Raw genomic sequence first — 22,428 nt, 5'->3', positions numbered from 1 at the left:
CCCTCTCTCCCCTCTCTCTGTCTTCTATTTAATAACTTGCTCTCTTTACTGCTGCAATAAGCCCATCCCTCTCTCTTTTCCCCTTCATCGTCTTCCTCTTCCATTGGCTCACTTCTTTCTCTTTCTCCTCATCTCTCTCTCTCTCTGCATGTTTCTCAATGCATCCCTCTCACTCCTTATTCACACTACGACACTCACTCTCACCCTTCTTTCCTCTCCTGCTTTTTCTTTTCCTCTTTTCACTCCCGCCACCACTCTTAACCCCCCCCCCTCCGTGTCATATCCCCCCCGTCGCCCTTTCTCCTTTTCTCTCTTTTGCACCATCCTCACTAATTCTTACAGTCTTTCCCTCCCCTTCTTTCTCTCATCACCTCCTTCTCTCTTATTATCAAGCTTCCTTCTTCAGAGCAACAACTAAGTGTTTTTTGTTGTATTTCTTTCTCTAAAACTTTCTCTCCTTCCTCTCATAAACAAATTTACAGTCACACATTTCACCTGTTTTCTTTCTGATTGATTGATTATTGGATTATTTGTTTATTTATTTAATTAATTAATTATTTCTACACAAGTGGATTAAAATAAAAAGCGGGGTGGGCGGGGGGAAAATCAGAAGGATTAAGGCAAGATGAACAGGAAGAGAGAGATAGAGAAATGGAAACGGACAAGCAGAGGGGAGTGTTGAAGAGAATAAGCGATAATGGTGAGAGAGAGAGAGAAAGAAGAAAAGAGAGATAAGAATTAGCAAGAAAAACAAATGTGATTACAACTACTAAAGGCTCCTTAGCGACCACATTGTACACACGTTAATGCAAGCAGACACATGTACTACATCATAAATCTACGCTCTGTTCATTTATTATACTAACAATACAAGGCAATACAAACGCACATATCAACGCTATATATATACACACACATACACATACACACATACACACGCGCGCATATATATATATATATATATATATGGGAGAATATACAAAAAATAACAACAGACGAGGACAGGTGGTGTAAATAACAAAAGTATATATATATATACACACATACACACATATATACATGCGACGACTCTAGTGCATGTGCGTGTGCGCGTTTACTTATTATCTCTATGGTCGTTGTGCAAGGTTTTGGTGGTTACAGTTCGGCAGGGGAGGAGCAAGGAGTCGACAGAGCGTGATCTCTGGTTTAGCAGTTCTGTATTCAAACCATGGAGCCCACAAGAATACACTCCGACACGGACAGTGGCAAAGAAGAAACGGCGATAGTAAGCCAAGTGCCTTCTGCTACAGTTGCACAACTGCAACATCCACATCATGTCCAATCAACTGGAGACAACAAGACGAAAAAGCCAACTCAAAACGACGGAATTATCAACGGGGCCGTTGCCATGCAACGTTGGCAGATTTTAGCCAAGGTAAGCGCGCAACCATTCCGTATTTTTTTCTTTTATGCATTTTGTCATTTGTTTTGTTGCAAAGACACGTCGCACAAGACGCATCCACTCATAATTCCAACGATAACGCAAGTCCAGCTCGTGGTTCCTTTCACTATATCTTCCCCCCTGCACTCGTTCTTCCATTCAATTTTGAATTGATGGGGTATTTAAGTTCTAACCGGTAAATGAACCGCTCCAATATCAATAATCACAATATATCAGATCCTTTCTTTGCCCAACATATACACGTTGTGTAATATTTCTTGTTGCAACTGTCAACATTTTGGCATGCTATATTAAACTAACTGCGGTTGCTTAACATCGGAACACCACTTTACATTTCGTGTTACAGCTTTAGATTCAATCTCGCTCATTTTGTTTACATTTTTTCCCGGCAATAATAATCACTCTGTCATCGACCGACCAACCCTCACCACAATGACCTCCCTGCTGGTCACAGCTGTATTTACTGACTGACGACGACCTCAATGCATCTTTCAAGAGCTCCGCACCATTCACCATCTACATCAATCTTTTCATAAAATATCTGGATGGCATTGAGGATTCTGTGGAGTTTTTTTGAAAGCATATTTCAAGAGTTCAGTGGAAACATTGATAGACGATCAGTTATTCTTAAAATAACAACTGTGAAACAATTCAAAACTTCAAATTTACGTAATCTCATTTCACTTTTGACTATCAATATTTTTGCGCTATTCATGTTAAAAATCGATATTTCCGAGTTATTCCTAGGTCTTCATCTGGGACCGCCAGCTCGCAATTACTGCTATCTCCAGGTGTTTTACTTAACGGAATGGTTTCAAACAACAGCTAGGCGTATTCACTAGGAAGAAATAAATCTTTTCTCTGCAGTACCATTCGAAAACGGCACTTATAAATATCTCATTATTATCGTACGTGGCTTATATATCATGCTGGACAGTGTAAGGTGAACAGAAGTGCTGGAATATTTCTGAAAGACAAACTTCGAAAACGGTCAGTTGAAAACTACTGCATAGCAAGTTGATTCTTACATTTTGAGCTTTCTTTGAGTAAAGCTTATTTGAGTGAAAAAAAAAAAAAATCAAGAACTCAATATACAAATTTAGTGTATAATGTTACAACTTTAGGGATTGCTTCAACATAGATTTATTATTTATGGTAACATATTATGGTTTAATAATTATTTTAATTTAGAGCATTTTGATAACCATTGAGTTTTTATTATCACATTGGCATAATTTGGGTAGGTCTGCAATATAATATTCTTCCTGTATCTCAATTATGCCATCATATGCCATCTACAAGTCTCACAGAGCTTAATTATCACCTGACCACATCTTCATCTTTCTTTGGTTTTCTTCTATCATTCTTATCTGCTTCTATCAGAGTTACGATTCGTTGCCAAATCACAATACCATCTTTTAGGATATAAGGTATATGAATAAAGCATAAAGGTGTCATTCATACAAATAATCAACCTAAATGGCAAAATATCAAAGAATTAGTTGTTTGTTTGTTTTTTACTAGTTAGTCATGAAAAGAAGAGCAGTGCCCATGACCTTTATTTTTTCAAGGCCACCCAGGCTGATGGAAGCAAGAGAGGAAGCTATCCAAAAACCAGGGATCTGGCCTGAACGCTTGCAATAGAGTGATCCCCACTTGGAGTTTGTAGCCCTGTAAGCTGCTGGCACGGAAAAACACCCTATACATACTGTTCACTCAATTTTCTAACAACTGCACTCCTATTTGAAGATGATGCTTTAGTCTATCCTGTGATGGCTGAAACAAACTGAAGAACTACTGTGTTAAGGAAATCATCATCATCATCCTCATTATTGTTTAACGTCCACTTTCCATGCTAGCATGGGTTGGACGGTTTGACTGAGGACTGGCGAGCCAGAAGGCTTCACCAGGCTCCAATCTGATCTGGCAGAGTTTCTACAGTTGGATGCCCTTCCTAACGCCAACCATTCCAAGAGTATAGTGGGTGCTTTTACGTGCCACCGGCATGAGGGCCAGTCACACGGTACTGGCAACGGCCATGCTCAAAAAGGTGTTTTTTATGTGCCACCTGCATGGGAGCCAGTCCAGCGGCACTGGCAACGACCTCACTCAAATGATATTCTAACGTGCCACCAGCACAAGTGCTAGAAGGCGATGCTCATACCGATTACGCTCAAATGGCGCTATTTACAGGCCACTAGCATGGAAACCAGACAGCTGCTCTGGCAATGAACACGCTCGGACAGTGGTGTTAGTGCTCCACTGGCGCAGGTGCCAGAAAGACATTTGATAATGTAGTCTTAGATACACTATGCCTGAAAGAAGGCTGGATTATCATGATTGGACTGTCTCTGTGCATCAGTCTGTTCAATCAGTACTGACCTGTTGACTAACCAATAACAAGACGGATTAACTAGTAGACTACTAAAATAATAAAAGAATATTGTGAGAGATATTAAATGACCACACAAAATAAAATTTTTTAAAAATTAATCTAACAATATACAAATGTCTAAATTTTCAAAAACATTCTACCATATTCTTAGAAAACCAATAGTAAAACTTTGGGAAAGTGTCTTTAACTATAGTTCTGCACCTACCAAAACTTTGTAAGTGGATTTGGCAAGCCACATGCATGTCAGCATGCATGAATGTACACGTGTATGTATGTATGCATGTGTATATGCATGTATGTATAGATATGTGTGTATGCGTGTGTATATGCATGTATGTATAGATATATATGCATGTGTGTATATATATATACATATATATATATATATATACACACACATGCATATATATCTATACATACATGCATATACACACGCATACATACATACGTACATATCTATACATACATGCATATACACATGCATACATACACGTGTACATTCATGCATGTGGCTTGCCAAATCCACTTATATATATATATATATATATATATATATATATATATATATATATATAATTTATTTATATTAAGGGCATTACTATACATGAATGTCTCATGCTAGGAGGGACTCTAAAAGTCAAACTACTTGATAAATTCTTATAAAGATTTTATCCTATTTGATTGTAAGAGTAACAAAGAAATATCTGTAAGTTGGTTTCTTTTATCATTTACCTTTTAATTGTTTTAGTCTTAGGACTGTGGCCATACTGGGACCATAGGCTTGGGAACAGGGGTGCAGGAGTACCAAGTGCATCCCCTAACAGTTTTGGTTTGCTTTGAACATCCTCCTGAAAAACTGGGTTTGCACCCCCTAAACAAATTTTGTTCCCTTATTTTTTTAAGTCTGGTACTTACTCTGGTTGTCTCATTTGCCACACTGCCTGGTTACAGGGATGTAGACAAACCAATACCAGTTATAAAGCACTGGAGGTTGGGATAAACACATACATACATACACACATACATTGTTGTTGTTTGCACTCCGTCGCATATGACGTCGAGGGTTCTAGTTGATCCGATCAACGGAACAGCCTGCTCGTGAAATTAACGTGCAAGTGGCTGAGCACTCCACAGACACGTGTACCCTTAACGTAGTTCTCAGGGAGATTCAGCGTGACACAGTGTGACAAGGCTGGCCCTTTGAATTACAGGCACAACAGAAACAGGAAGAAAGAGTGAGAGAAAGTTGTGGTAGAAGAGTACAGCAGGGTTTGTCACCATCCCCTGCCGGAGCCTCGTGGAGCTTTTAGGTGTTTTCGCTCAATAAACACTCACAACACCCGTTTTGGGAATCAAAACCGCAATCCTATGACCGCGAGTCCGCTGCCCTAACCACTGGGCCATTGCACCTCCACAACACATACATACATACATACATATGTGACAGACTCTCCCATCATAGGCAACATATGAGTGTTCAGTGAAAAGACAGAAAAAGAAAGTCCAGCCAAATAGACAATCAACAACACACATTACTATTACTACCATTCACCAATGTTTACAATTCATTCACTTCACCTGATGACTCCTCATGTGAGTCCCCAGGCCACCAAAAGCAATATGGATATGAACATGAGCATGACTTATTAAACCAGCATGTGATCTATCTGAGAAATCACAATGGTGGTTTGTGGGAAGATTATTTTGTTCATTTCTTTTCTTATTTTCCTGTAACTCTTCTTCATGTTGTACCCTTTGGATTTTGAAATTTTGAAGCCGGAAAAAGCACTCTCTCCTCCAGTTTGTATGGTTTCTCTCAAGATTCTGAAAATTTTCTTTTCTAGTACTCTGGTGTTTCAAATTATGTTTTAAATTGTTCTTATACTGTAGAAGTGGCTGGCCTACATTACATCATAAATTTACAAGCTGACCATAAAAGATTTGTTTTGGTATTTGACCATTATTCACACAAAGGATGTGTCTACAGCATCACTTCTGAAACTTGATTAAGAAAGCCTCTATACAGAATATGCCACACATTTCCAAGATATCCTTTTGTTATTTACACCACCTGTCCTCGTCTGTTGTTGTTTTTTCGTACATTCTCCCATATATATATATATATATATATGGATCAAGACAGTTTGATTCAAATTCGTTGGTACTCTTGAGTTTCAAGCATGATGCTAGTCATCAGCCAGCCCAAAATGACTGACGACTATCATCGCACTTGAAACTCAAGAGTACCAACGAATTTGAATCAAACTGTTTTGATCCATATATGTAACTCCCAATAAATTGGTTGAGTGCCCTTCTTTCGTTTGTCCACTCACTCATACAATTGCTCTAGATTCTGTTGCAAGCCATTCACAAACATCTAACCAACAGTTTGCAATGGAGAGACAACTTCTACTGTACTCCCTGAGGAATATCCAAATACCTCCAAGGAAAATCTACTCATGTTGTCTACAATGGGAGAGTCTGTCACATATGTAGGTATGTATGTATGTATGTATGTATGCATGTATGTATGTATGTATGTATGTATGTATTTACGGAGCCGTAAATGCTAAATGTAAGTTAGTCCTAGAGCGCAGAATGTTCCTGAAGGTCGGCAATGGTCTTCCTCGGTCACGAGTGGACGGCCATCATGTATGTATGTATGTATGTATGTGTTTATCCCAACCTCCAATGCTTTATAACTGGTATTGGTTTGTCTACATCCCTGTAACTGGGCAGTGTGGCAAAAGAGACAACCAGAGTAAGTACCAGACTTAAAAAAATAAGGGAACAAAATTTGTTTAGGGGGTGCAAACCCAGTTTTTCAGGATGGATGTTCAAAGCACACCAAAAATGTTAGGGGATGCACTTGGTACTCCTGCACCCCTGTTCCCAAGCCTATGGTCCCAGCATGGTCACAGTCCTACGACTGAAACAATTAAAAGGTAAATGATAAAAGAAACCAACTTACAGATATTTCTTTGTTACTCTTACAATCAAAGATACAGAGAACCAGTGATTTTCCTCATTAAGATACCTGGAGCCAGTGCTGCTACTGTCCGGGACAGTGGTTTGGGAAAATCATAAGAGTACTGGACATAATGTATTGTAGTATTTTTGTGGTTCTTTACATTCTGAGTTCAAATCATGCCAAGTTCAAAATTGCCTTTCATTCTTGAAGGTGGTGCTTGGGAGCAACACTTTGGAGAATTTTAGTCAAACGAGTTAACCCTAGTACTTTTTCTTTTAATTAAGCCTAGTACTTATTCTGTTGGCCCCTTTTGGTGAGCCTCAAAATTATAGGGATGTAAACACATTGGCACTAGTTTTCAAGTGGTGGTGGTGGGACAAATACACACACACACACACACACACCTGCACACCTACACACATATATACAGCAGGCTTCTTTCAGTTTCCGTCTACCAAAACCACTCACAAGGCTTTGGTTGGCCCAAGGCAATAGCAGAAGACACTTGTCCAAGGTGCCAGGCAGTGGGATTGAACCTGGAACGAAAGAAAGAAAGAGAGAGGGAGAGAGAGAAAGAGAGAGAGGGGAGAGAGAAGGGATGAGAGAAAGAGAGAGAGGGAGAGAGAAAGAGAGAGTGAGAGAGAGGGAGAGAGAAAGAGAGAGTGAGAGAGAGGGAGAGAGGAAATGAAGACAGAAACAGGGGTGTTGCTGTGAAGGTTTCCTATTTTGTTTTAATGGGGTGTGACCAACTGTGCTTGTGCCACATAAAAAGCACTAAGTCCACTCAGCTGAGTGTTTGATGTTAGGAAGGGCATCCAGCAGTAAAAATCCTGCCAAAACAGTTACAGAAGTTTAGTGCAGGCTCCTGTCTGGCCAGCTCCTGGCAAACTGTCCCATCCGTGCCAGCATTGAAAGCGGACATTAGACAAGGATGATGATGATGATGAATGGGCTGAAACCTGAAACCACAGGATAGTAAAGAAAACTTCTCATCCATGCACCCACAAATGTAGAGGAGCTGTCATCATCATCATCCACATCATCATCATCTTCATCATCATCATTATCATCATCATCATCATCCTCATCATCATTTAAAGTCCACTATTCCATGCTTGTATGCATCGGACAAAATTTGTTGAGGCAAATTTTTCTACAGCTGGATGCCCTTTCTGTTGCAAACCCTCACCTGTTTCCAAGATGGATATATTCATTTATGACCATTACATAATGTAAAGACAAGGGCACACACATACTCATTCACTCACTCACTCACACACACACACACAACACAACACAAATTCACTCACAAGGTTGGTCTGTGGTTATAGTAGAAGACACTTACCTAAGGTGCCACACGGCAGGACTGAACCCATGACCTCCTGACCAGGAAGCAAACTTCTTGCCCACACACCCATAAATACAGTGGCTGTGTCAATATAATATTAGTGATCGTCAATAATTGCCTTCACTTCTCCGACTTTCCTCTCACTAAGCTTTATTGACTGTGCAGCAATTGTATGATTTCTTTATTGTCAGTTGTTTAAATAAGTTTTATTGACATAACTACTGGTCTAATGTTACAAAGAGCCCAGTCATACCTACCATAGTAAGCAAAAACAAATTAATGTTTTAATCACTCCCCACCAAACACCAACCATTTACTGTAATTTTACATAATACAGCTTCATGCTTACCCTTTTGTTTCACCATAGGCTGTGACTCTATCAAGAAATGACACTTCTTAATAACCATCACCAACACACCACATTTACCACCACCACCACCACCACCACCACCAGCCTCGAGTGTGACCATGAGGTTAAAGTAACTTGCTCTGTAATCACATGTTGCTGGGTTCAACTCCATAGTGCAACACCTTGGGCAGGTGTCTTCTACTGCAGCATCATGCCATGGGAATGAATTTTGGTAGATGGAATGTAAAAACCCTGCCAAAACAGACACAGTAGCCTGGGGTAATCTTCTATAAGGCCAGTCCCTGTCAACAGTCCTACCCATGTATGCATGGGAAGACAGACATTAAATGATGATGGTGATAATATATGCATATACATATACATATACATATACATATGTATATATATATGGGTGCTGGTGTGGCTGTGTAGTTAGAAGTTTACTTCCCAACCAAGTGGTTCTGAGTTTCACACTAAGATTATGAACAGGTCTTTTACGAAATAAAGTCATCTTCACTTTACAATATTCTGCCTATCATAGTGTGTCTAATGGAAAGGTTAGTGTTTCTTCCCTTTCAGGCTAAAGTTATTTTTTGAAGTATTTTCCCATTATGCACCATTTTGATTATTTATACCCCAAAACCACGAATATCTCAATAGCTACTGGTCCAGTTTACATGAAACTTGTTTTGTTCCTTTCGTATTCACATTTAAGGGGCGCATTACTTTCAAAGTATTTTCCCATGATGCACCAGTTTGGCTAAGCCAAGTAAGATCGTTGCCAGTGCCCCTGGACTGGCTCTTGTGCGGGTGGCACATAAGATGCACCATTTTGAGCGTGGCCGTTGCCAGTACCGCCTGACTGGCTTCCGTAGGATTTTCAAGCGAGATCGTTGCCAGTGCCCCTGGACTGGCTTGTGCGGGTGGCACATAAAAGACACCATTTCGAGCGTGGCCATTGCCAGTATCACCTGACTGGCCTTCGTGCAGGTGACACGTAAAAGCACCTACTACACTCTCTGGGTGGTTGGCGTTAGGAAGGGCATCCAGCTGTAGAAACTCTGCCAAATTTAGATTGGAGCCTGGTGTTGCCATCCGGTTTCACCAGTCCTCAGTCAAGTCGTCCAACCCATGCTAGCATGGAAAGCGGACGTTAAACGATGATGATGATGATATATATATATAAAATCAAAATAAACAACAATCACCTTATTTTGGAATTGTTTGGATAATACCATACTTAATTCTGGTGCCTAAACTTAAGTACCATATTCACCTGAATCTAAATTTATATGTGTATATATATATATATATATATATATATATATATATATATATATATATATATAAATATAAAATACTTTTGCAAGGAAAGAGGTGACAATAACTTTGAATTTTCAGCCTGTTAGCCTTCATTGGAGTGATTGTCACCTCTTTTCTTCTAAATGTGTAAAAAATATGTTTGTATGTGGATGCATCTATGTGCTTTTGTGTTTGTGTGCCATTTCCTGACAACTGGTATCAGCTTGTTCACATCCCTGTAACTTTGCAGTTTGGCAAAAAGAGACTTCAAATTAAGTACTGAGGTCAGTCTAAATGGCTAAACCATCTAAAATGGTACTTCAGCATGACCAGAGTTCAATGAATGAAACGAAGAAAACAAATAAAGCATAGAATAAAGAATACATATAACTGACTAATTTTCTCGAATACTTATTTATTCTGCTTTTCAGTTTAGAGGTTTTTCTAAACTATAGGCAAAACAAAAACCATTTCAGTATAATAAAGACACCCGCGACTTACTAAAGACATCAATGTTTGTGTTATTTCAAAGATATCAGTTGAATGTTAAAACTTTCTATGGTACAAGGGTTTTTTATTCACCCATTTTTTTTTCTCTCATATTGCAGTTTGTGAGCATTAACATTGGTTTCCAGCAGGTCAATCACTGATTTACTAGATTTCTGATGGTGAGAGTTACAAGAGTTTGCCAAGTCTGATGCAAGGGGCTTCATTTCCCAAATACCATTTCTTCAGCTTTCTTCAAAAATGTTTATACCTTTGTCGAAAATAAATTAGTGAAAAATATACACAAACACAAATACATACGTGTATATGTATGCACCTATATACATAAATACATTCATACATACAAACATACACACATACATAGATATACACATATACATGCATATACAGATACATAGCACGTGGTTGCAATGCAAGCTCTTCAACCACTCAGTTTTAGCTGTACCCATGTTTGTGACATTCTACAGATGTCTGCAGCAATCTAAGGATATCTGTTGCATTCTAAAGATATCTGTGGTGTACTACAGACATATATTGTAGATACCTGCAGCGTACAGAAAATATTTAAGGCTTACTTAGGATATCATCAGAGATTTAGCAAAGATACCAGAAACTCACTCAGGACATTAGTGGCATATTAGAAGTTTGTTATGTACTTAGAATATATGTGGTACACTAAATATAGCTGTGGCATACTGAAGCTATCAGTAGCCTGCTAAATATATTTATGCACTTTAGTTATTGAAATAGTAAACTTCAATGTTAAAAGGGTCCATGTTATTAATAAAGTAGAAGCAGTCTTTTGAATTATTAATTTCCTATCAAAGATTTAAATGCCATTAATTCCTCTGGATGATTAATCACCATCATCATCATCATCATCATCATCGTCATCATCATCATCATCATCATCATCACCACCATCACCCACCACCACCACCATATATATATATACATACGACAAGCTTCTTTCAGTTTCCGTCTACCAAATCCACTCACAAGGCTTTGGTTAGCCCGAGGATATAGTGGAAGACACTTGCCCAAGGTGTCACGCAGTGGGACTGAACCCAGAACCATGTGGTTGGTAAGCAAGCTACTTACCACACAGCCACTCCTGTGCCTATATATACAAATATTTAAAAAAGACAATGCTCATTATTATATTAGGAGATTATACATACATTTTAACACTTTACAGTATACTTACATATATACATAATTCTATACATTGATCTAAAATAACAGGATTACCAAAGGAAGACCGGAATTTAAGAGAAAAGAAAACCAAAAGGTCTCATGTTATTCATTGAAGGATTTTTTTTGAGATATTCTCATTTCAAAAACCATTGGTTAATCGTTGAGAGGACGTTGGTGTTGCATTGGCGCAGGTTTGCACTCTCTGAGTGCTCTTGTTCACATTATTTCGAATTTGTCCTGCATTATTTTATAACCTTGAGATTTTGATGATGTGATTGTTTATGTTCAAAATGACATTGTTGGGTAGGTGTGAGACACCAGATCTGTCCAGTTTGAACATAAAGCAAGCAGAATATTTTGGCTGGATACGGTCGGTTTTGACTGTTAAAGGGTGAAACCCAAAAGTACATTGTTGCAAAGTAAACCTGTAAATCATACAGCTAAGTTGTTAATCTACAACACTGTGTGAGAATCAGAACAATAGCTTATAATATAAAGTTGGCATTCATATATGTGTTGGTATCTCTTAAAGTACATGTTTTAGTTTGTAAGTTGGGTTCTTGAACAATAGTTAATAGTATAAAGAGGACAATGATATCCGTGTTAGTTTATGCTCTCATGTATTTCCATGTTTTAGGAAGTCTGAGTCCTATGTAGAAGCACTGAAATGACCTGCATTACAAAGAAAGGAAACTTAAAAACTAGTATGGGATTTTTTGTAAAGCATATAGTTACCCTCCGAGGTACAAGTCCAGGCAAGGTTGTTTTATGGAAGACCAGCAGTCGCCCAGCCTCCCCTCATCACGCCACCGATGTTATCCAAGGGAAAATCAAAGGCACCAGTGACATCGCAACTCATTTCTACAGCTGAATGAACTGGAGCAAAGTGAAATAAAGTGTCTTGCTCAAGAACACAACACACAGCCCGGTCCAGGAATCGAACTCACAACCTCACGATTGTAAGCTCAACACTCTTACCACTGAGCCATGTGCCTTCACAAATGGTGGGTCATTATGCCAATAACAAACAGACACACACTGGTTTTATCTTACTTCTTTTATTATTATTAGTCAATTAATTAACGGTTTAACTAATTAGATAGTTTGGTTAGTCATTCCAAGGAGAAGAGGAAGTAGTCGATTACAGCAACTCCAGTGTGCAACTGATACCTGTTTCAGTGACCTCCAGAAGGATGAAAGGCAAATCCAACCATGGCAGAATTTGAACTCAGAATGTAAAGACAGACGAAATGCTGCTAAACATTCTGAGTCTAATCACACGCAAAGAGTAAATGTGTGCTCTTCTTTGCTGTCACGTCTCAGGAGTGAACCTGTTTTGGACCGAAGAGTGACTGGTGATGAGAAATGGGTTCTCTATAAAAATGTCAAATGCCAAAGACAGTAGGTAGGGAAATGATAAAACACTGGCACCCCAGACTAAAGAAGGTCTTCACCCACATAAGGTGTTGTTATCTGTTTGATGGGATATGAAAGGTTTAGTCCACTTTGAACTTTCAAGTCCAAATCAAACAATGACAAAGGAGATCTACTGTGAGCAGCTTAAGTCAGCACTAGAAGAAAAACGACCATCTTTGGTTTCAAGATGGAAGGTGTTCTTCCATCAGGAAAATGCTTGGCTACATACAACAAGGATGATATTCCAAAGGGTGGAGCAGTTTGAATGGGAAACGATGCCCCACCCACCACATTCATTGGACATTGCCCCTTATAATTATCATTTATTCCGCAATCTTCAAAATCATTTGGATGGCAAAAATATGAATTCTGTAGTTGAGGTCAAAATAGTACTGAAGGAGTATTTTTCATCATGGACAAGTGAATTTTGGAAGAGGGGCCTTGCAAGTCTACCAGATAGATGGAAGAGCATTGTAGAAAATGAAGGCGAGTATATTTTAGATTAAAAAAGAACTGCATTTATCTTAATTTTGAAAAAAAAAAAGTAAAAAAAACCACATTAGCTGTGGGATGACCTAATATTGCTTACCAACTGTATGGTTCTGGGTTCAGTCCCACTATGTGGTACCTTGGGCAAGTGCCTTGGGCTGACCAAAGCCTTGTGAGTGGATTTGGTAGACAGAAACTGAAAGAAGCCCATCGTACACACACACACACACACACACATGTGTGTGTATATGTGTATATGTTTGTATGTCTGTGTTTGTCCCCCCATTATTGCTTGACAACCAATGTTGGTATGTTTACATCCCCATAACTTAGCAGTTCGGCATATATATATATATATATATATATATGTGTGTGTGTGTATGTGTATGTATGTATGTATGTATGTATGTATATGTCTGTGTGTGTGTCTTTGTATCTGTGTTTGTACCCCAACCACTGCTTGACAATTGGTGCTGGTGTGTTTATATCCCTGTAACTTAGTAGTTCAGCAAAAGAGACTGATAGAATAAGTATTTAGTTTCAATAAAAATAAGTCCTGGGGTTGATCTGTTCAACTCAAAACCCTTCAAGGCATTGCTCTAGCATGGCCGCAGTCAAATGGCTGAAACAAGTAAAAGAATAAAAGTATATAAAAGACTCATCAACCAATAATAGCAAACAGATTAAAATACGGATGGTGTTGATGATGATGATGATGATGATGTGGGGATGGTGATGATTATGGTGATGGTGATTTTGATAACCATGACAATGATGATGAAGAGAAGAGGAGGAGCTTGAGCATGTGATGGTGATAAGGGTAAAAACAAGATGATGATGATGATGAGACAGGAGGAGGAAGAGGAAAGTGGTGATGGTGGTGGAGATGATGATGATAATGATGTGATGGTGATATTGATAATCATGATAATTATGATGATGATGATGATGAAAGTGTAATTATGATGATGAAAACGTAATGATGATGATGATGATGATGATGATGATGAAGATCATAATGATGAAAATATGACACTGGTGATGTTGGTGATGATGACAGTTGTTAAAGTTATGATGACAGAAGGAGGAAGAAAGTGATGACGATAAGTGATGATAATAGTGATGGTAGCAATGATGAAAAGGAGGAGCAGAAATATAATGATGAAAAGAAAGAAAACGAAGATGAAAATGATGATGATGATTATGAGGACAATTGTCATGATATCATGGCTACTGCTCCAAAGTAACTCTTTTCTATTGTGTTATAGCTATTAGCCAGTTCTGAAAACCATTCTTCATTTATCTCATTAGCCAACATCATCTGTATTATTACACTGACAACTGCGGAAGCTATTAAATATAACAGACATGCTGATATATGGGTGCTAATCATTGATGCATGCTAGATTCCTAATTGCTGAACAACAGGTTTAAGAATAAATCAGTCTTTGCTGCCAAAAATATATCAGAGAGGTTTTTTTTGTTTGGCCAGTTTTTGATAATAAAAAAAAGAACATTTTCTCAATCAATTAAAATCTATGATGTATGAATTAATAATTTTGGCTGCTGTTTCATGCAGGCTGAGTGATCTCAAAGATCAGGCAAGGGCAACCTTTTCTCAAGAAGTGAGACATCACATACCATCAGGCAGGTAACTCTATTAAAAAAAGAAATTTTTTGATAGACGTGATATTCAGAAAGTTCCATTGGTCAAGGTTTGCTCCCGCCTGCCATAGAGTTTCCCTTTATGACTTAGTTTCAGAAGGTAGGATGCTGCTTGTTCACATTTCTAAGATTTCTATCAAACAGTTGTTGTTTAGTCTAAATCTCCCCTCATCAAGCAGAATTATGATCAGAAATATTCCAGTTGTGGTGATCTTGTCAGGTGCACTATATCCAGGGTTACATTATATAATGTGTTCTGCAGCCTTGTTTCAACTGTTAGAGTGTGGTTTGACTGAAATTTGTCTGCTGTTTGTAGAAGATTGCATGACCTTAATTTGAGCCAATGCGGAAGAGGCTTCCTTGTAAGCCCAAATTATTCTATCTTTTTCTAATATTTCTCCTTTTTAGAGACTCCATCAATCAGGATTGGCTATACATCTGCATCTGTATGTGGAGATCTGGGCAAAGTATTTTCTGTAGAAATCTAGTAGTTGCCAAAGTATGAAATTCTCCTCTTCCCATGCAATCAATGTTGTCCAAAGGAATGACTTTTCTTAAAGACAGAACACAGCTTGGCACCAGTCTCCTCACAAGGTTCACTCCTTGTTGCAATATGATGGCTTGTGTGCTTTGATGACCCTGAGAGCTGTGAAAGTTGTGGTGTATGCGTGTGAGTAGAAGTAATCGGCTTACCTTGGTTTCCTTCTTTTGCACGAGTCTGTCCTGTGGTATCCGATCCTCGCGGCTGGCCCGACCCGAAGAGCACTAGAAATAGCAGCTGCTTCTCCCAACACCTAGACGATCGCTTGGCTCGTCCTCTCCTCACAACAACCCCGTTCGAAAAGGGCACGAAATCCCGATCGAGGCTCCCTCTGCCCTTCTTCCTCTTCCGGTCAGCTCACCGTTCCAGTCAGTTCACGGTTCCAGTCAGCGGTCAGCTCCCTAGTTGCTGACCGTCATACCACAAAAGCAGAGTGAAAACTCCTAGTAGGGCTTCCTATGCTGGACAAGTCAAAGGCACAGGCCAGATAAATATGGACCACATCTTCACAGAGGTAAAAATAGGAAGGGAAGAGAAACGTCTGAGCTTCTTGAAATGTCTTGGCATGTTGCATGATCATTGTATACAAAAAGGACTCACAACTATGTCTAGGCTGTTCATTGTTTGATAAACCAGAGAATATAACTAAAGGAATTGAATCAAATAACATGAAGTATTCTATCCTTTGCGCAAATGACTTTACCAAATTGTCGTCTTTTCACTAACATGTCAGTGTATTCCATGACACATGCATCTTTTTGCACATACTCCCTCGTCCATACTGTGTGGGACTTCACAAACAAACATCTCACTGAATTCATATTTAAACTGAAAGTAAAAACCATTTCTGAATGTATGCTGAAGGACTTTCTGTGGTGTCCCCTCTTGGTTGTTTCTGAATATTTAAATTTCAAGTAAGGGTTTCATGAAATTAACGTGCAAGTGGCTGAGTACTCCACAGACACGTGTACCCTTAATGTAGTTCTCGGGGATATTCAGCATGACACAGTGTGACAAGGATGACCCTTTGAATTACAGGCACAACAGAAACAGGAAGTAAGAGTGAGAGAAAGTTGTGGTGGAAGAGTACAGCAGGGTTCGCCACCATCCCCTGCTGGAGCCTCGTGGAGCTTTAGGTGTTTTCGCTCAATAAACACTCACAACGCCCGGTCTGGGAATCGAAACCACGATCCTATGACCGCGAGTCCACTGCCCTAACCACTGGGCCATTGTGCCTCCACAAAAGTCAAATTAATGGATTTTAATTGTTAGTACTTACCCTTCACTGGTACCTATTTTATTGACCCCATCCCCACCCCAATCAGCTGTTGACTGTCTATAAAGATGAAGTATCGCTCCTATTAGAGAGAGAGATGCCTGCTCACATATCTGGGACAGTAATATTGCTATGCCATCACACACACACACACACACAAACACAATCATTCTAGCTTGAATGTTCAAATCCTCCTGGGGTTAACATCTAAACAAAGTTATTCAGAAAAGACAATTGACAATCCATAACACATTAAATGAGCTGTACATGCAAGATAAGAATCTTCTAGCTTATCAAACAATGAACATTCCAGATATAACTGTGACTCCCCTTTTGTTTACAATGGTCATGCAACATGTGAAGACATGTCAAGAAGCTCAGACGTTTCTTCCTTTGCTATTCTATGTTGCCACAACATCCTTTTCTCTGAACTAACAAGTTCCATGTCACTTGCACCAAACTGACCCAACTATTGTATCCACTTAACCCAGTGTTTCTGAACTATTTTTTTTGCCTATGGACCCCTTTGATTTCTGTTTTTCTCAGGTGAACCACCATAGCCATTCAATGTTTAGAAAATCTTTTAGTATTTTTTATGATTAAATATTATTAGGAATTATATAAAAGTTGTTAAAAATATTTTGTGTCAATTTATTGCACATGGTCGAGAACAGTTGACTTACCCAGTGAAGAAAAATGCTAGATGACCACTTAAGATGCTAGAAATAGCAGCCAAATTTTCTTCACAAAACACCTTTTTGCATTAAAAAAGGGACACATTGGATAATGATAGACTCTCAGGTATTGTGTGTTTCACAAAAAAAAAAAAAAAACAGGAAGAAAGAAGACAAGAATGGGGCTAAACAGCAATTTATACTTCTCTCATTATATATGTGTTTGGGTGAAACCAACACACAGAAGTGCATACATACAGACAAAAATACCCATATATATATGCACACACAGATGTATACACACATGCTCAGGGCAGCAAGCTGGCAGAAACGTTAGCACGCTGGATGAAATGCTTAGCGGTATTTCATCTGCCTTTACGTTCTGAGTTCAAATTCCGCCAAGGTCGACTTTGCCTTTCATCCTTTTGGGATCGATAAATTAAATACCAGTTACGCACCGGGGTCGATGTAATCGACTTAATCCCTTTGTCTGTCCTTATTTGTCCCCTCTATGTTTAGCCCCTTGTGGGCAATAAAGAAAAAGATGTATACACACACACACACACACACACAGTTACCTCTATTTTTATCGCCTCTATATAAAATATTATTGGAATGCTATCAGGGTGTTGTGTCATCCTATTTAATAGAGTAAAATATTCAAATTCCTATGTAAGGTATGAAATTTACAGGTAAGCTGAGTTACTCCCATCAGAAACAACACCAACAGACTAACTACAGGTAGCAAGCTATGAAATTCTTACATTCTCCTGATTTCCTGTAATTCAAACTGTCTCATGATCCTAGCAGACAAAATGACAAAGGTATTGCCCTAGAAGATGATAAGGGAGATGCACTGGAAGGGCCACTCTGATTCATGAGGCTTGTACTTATTGACAGCCATCTCCGCCCCAGTAGCAGTGAACAGGGATAGGGTTTGGAGGCCGAGAACACCAGGGATCTCCACTGTCTAACAAAGCTAAATATTTCATTTAGCTTTTTAGCATTCAAACCAGCCATATCCAGCCTAAATATTCTTCTAGTTTTATGTGAAAACTGGCCAGATCTGGCCCCTCACACCTACCTACAATGTCATTCTAAAAATGAACAATAGCATCATTGGAATCTTGAAGCTACAAGATAAGACATGATTAATTCAAAATAATGAGAGTAAATAGAGATTAAATTTGAGAGAGTAATCTGAATGCTAAAGGATTAAATTGTAGAGATATCTTCACAGATAAATTAACTTCCAGCAGCTCATTTAATCACTAATTACTGACTGATGGAGAAAATACAGCTAATACCTACCTGAAACTCATCTTAAAACAACTTCCTATGCTTAATAATAAAATATCTACCTCTTTACTCTTTTTACTCTTTTACTTGTTTCAATCATTTGACTGTGGCCATGCTGGAGCACCACCTTTAGTCGAGCAAATCAACCCCAGGACTTATTCTTTGGAAGCTTAGTACTTATTCTATCGGTCTCTTTTGCCGAACCGCTAAGTTACGGGGACGTAAACACACCACCATCGGTTGACAAGCGATGTTGGGGGGACAAACACAGACACGCAAACATATACACACACATACATACATATATACATATATACGACGGGCTTCTTTCAGTTTCCGTCTACCAAATTCACTCACAAGGCTTTGGTCGGCCCGAGGGTAAAGTAGAAGACACTTGCCCAAGATGTCATGCAGTGGGACTGAACCCGGAATCATGCGGTTGGTAAGTAGGCTACTTACCACACAGCCACTCCTACGCCTATGTCTAAAATTCAAATATCTTTCACTATAAGATATTATGAAGGTGTATGGCCAAGTGGATACAGTGTCAGGCTGACAGTCATAATGTCATTGGTTCAATTTCTGTATTGGATGGTACATTTTATTTTTGAACAAGGAACCTAAATTTACATGACTCTAGTCTACTCAGCTGAAAATAGAGTACCAGCTGAGTACTGGCACCGCCTTCTTTCCCTCCAGGCATCACAACCCTCAGTATTCCCCTGGGTCAATGATGGGAGGGCCCAAGAGAGCAGCTTTGTCGGTTCATGACTACATAGGTGCTTAAAACAATTAATGAAAGTATGATACATGCTACCAGATCACAGAGCAAAGAAAAATCAAGAGTTTTGCTCAAGGACACGACACACTGTCCAATCCAAGAATCGAACACACAATCTCATGATCATGAGTACAACTGTCTAACCACTAGGTCACATGCCCTCATCCATGTACACACACACACACACATACACACACATACACACATGTGCACACACGCACACACACATGCACACATATGAGTGCAACATCCTAATCATGAGGCCATATGCACTCATGGATGTATGTGTTTGTGTGTGTGTGGGTGTGTGTGTATGTGTATGTATGTGTGTGTGTGTGTGTGTGTGTGTGTGTGTAAGTGAGTGAGTGTGTGTATCTTCGTCTTGACATCGCCTGATAGTCGTAGGTGAGTGTCACTGTGATACAGGCAGTGTCATTCATTTCCAATATTCTACCAAAACATGTCTGTCCATGGGATATTATTATCTTGCTTGAAAACAAGTGAAGGTTGGTGCCTTTCCTATGAAGGGTAGGAGTGGCTGTGGTGTGGTAAGTAGCATTCTTATGAACTGCATGGTTCCGGGTTCAGTCCCACTGCGTGGCATCTTGGGCAAGTGTCTTCTACTATAGCCTCCGGCTGACCAAAGCCTTGTGAGTGGATTTGGAAGACGGAAACTGAAAGAAGCCCATTGTATATATATATATATATATATATATATATATATATGTATGTGTGTGTATATGTTTGTGTGCCTGTGTTTGTCCCCCCCCCCAGCGTCGCTTGACAACCGATGCTGGTGTGTTTACGTCCCCGTAACTTAGTGGTTCGGCAAAAGTGGCCGATAGAATAAATACTAGGCTTACAAAGAATAAGTCCTGGGGTCGATTTGCTCGACTGGGGTGGTGCTCCAGCATGGCCACAGTCAAATGGCTGAAACGAGTGGAGGAGTAAGGGCACCTATCAAAGAAAATCTATCTCAATAAACTTCATCTGACCCATGCAAGGAAGGCAAAGTGGACATTAAGATGTGAGCATGATGATGATGGTGGTGGTGAAAACAGCCATACTGAAATTTAGTCGAGATTCTCTTGGCAAGGAACCAGAATATCTGACTGCATTTTGGGAAATGATAGAAATTGCTGGTCATATAATTCTTGAAGGTAACATTTACGTTCCGTGTTTGTTATCTTGCAGATGTTATAATGGTTGATAAACATCTCCCTGTTGACCTATAAGATAGCAATGCAATATCTTATCTGTTCCACCATATTGCTTCTCTCTTCCTTACTGTGTAGAATACTTGTTTCTTGTAGTAAGTTTTCCTTTGTTTCTCATAGCTGTGCCTATTGAAATGCCTGTAATTCAAAGGGTCAGCCTTGTCACACTGTGTCACGCTGAATATTCCTGAGAACTACGTTAAGGGTACACGTGTCTGTGGAGTGCTTAGCCACTTGCACGTTAATTTCACGAGCAGGCTGTTCCGTTGATCGGATCAACTGGAACCCTCGACGTCGTAAGCGACGGAGTGCCAACAACAACAACAACAATGCATGGGTATGTAGTTAGAAAAGTTGCTTTGCAACCATGTGGCCTCATGTTCAGTCCTGCAGCACAGAGTCTTGGGCAAGGGTATTTTACTGTAGCCCCAGGCTAATCAATGCCTTGTGAATGAATTTCATAGATGGAAACTGTGTCGAAGCCCATCACACACACACACACATGTATGTGTGTCTGTGTGTGCATGTGCTCATCTTTGTGTTTGCGTTTGTCCATCCCATAACTAATTGATAATCAGTGTTGGTTTGTTTACATCTCCATAACAAAGCAGTTTGGCAAAAGAGACTGATAGAGTAAGTACCAGACTTATGAATAAATACTAGGGTCAATTTCTTCAACTAACTCCTTCAAAGCAGTGCCCTAACAAGGCTTCAGTTCTATGACCGAAACAAGTAAAAAAAAGATAAAAGATACTCAAATACCTAAATTTGCAGCTCCATCCAACCCTAGCTAATGTGTTTATAAATAACAAATAATGACCTGCAGTTATTTTGGGATGAACCATTAATTCATTAAAGAATTTGGTGTTTGAATATGTAATAACTGCTAAAAACAGATAAAGTGGTATTATCTTAATCTCTTTGCAGGATAATACTGGATAGTTGAATTAATAATGATATGAATGTACTTCTAAATTATTAATCCTCATCATTATCATCATTATAGTCATCATCATCATCACCACCATCATTGTTGTCATCACCACAATCATTATCGTTGTCATCATCACTGTCATAATCAACACTGCTAGCATCATCGTCATCATCGTCCTCATCACTGTTATTATTGTTGTCATCATCATTGCCACGAGCATCACCATCATCATCACCATCATCCTCCTCTTTACCATCATCATACTCACCACCACCACCACCATCACCACCACCACCACCATTGTCGCCACCCTTATAATCTTCCTCCTCTTCCACCTTCTCCCCTTCTCCTCCCCCTCCCCTCCTCCCCCCTTCTCCCCCTCCCCCCTTCTCCCCCTCCCCTCCCCCTCCTCGTCTTCCTCCTCTTTTCTTCTTTCTCCCTTTTCCTTTTTTCTTCCTCTTCCTCATCCTTCTCTTCCTCCTCTTCCTTCTCTTTCTCCTCCCTTCTCTTCCTCCTCTTCCTTCTCTTTCTCCTCCCTTCTCTTCCTCTTCCTTCTCTTTCTCCTCCCTTCTCTTCTTCTTCCTTCTTTTTCTCCTCTCTTCTCTTCCTTTTCCTTCTCCTCCCTT

At 39.4% G+C, this 22,428-nt stretch overlaps 1 protein-coding gene across 1 annotated transcript in view; it reads left to right on the top strand.

The window, feature by feature from the left end:
* LOC106870967 (calmodulin-lysine N-methyltransferase) overlaps positions 1-22,428 on the top strand; it is a 105,460-nt gene that overhangs the window by 232 nt on the left and 82,800 nt on the right. Inside the window, exon 1 of the mRNA XM_014917214.3 lies at positions 1-1,414. This exon is cut by the window's left edge and continues 232 nt beyond it. Within this exon, the coding sequence (XP_014772700.1) occupies positions 1,208-1,414 (207 nt within the window). The 5' untranslated portion in view covers positions 1-1,207. The remainder of the gene's footprint in view (positions 1,415-22,428) is intronic.

This window comes from Octopus bimaculoides, chromosome 11, assembly GCF_046866305.1.
Source record: "Octopus bimaculoides isolate indiv1 chromosome 11, ASM4686630v1, whole genome shotgun sequence".
In the NCBI taxonomy this organism is placed as follows: domain Eukaryota; kingdom Metazoa; phylum Mollusca; class Cephalopoda; order Octopoda; family Octopodidae; genus Octopus; species Octopus bimaculoides.
Note: the sequence above shows the minus strand (reverse complement) of the source record. Positions and strands in the feature narration are given on the sequence as shown.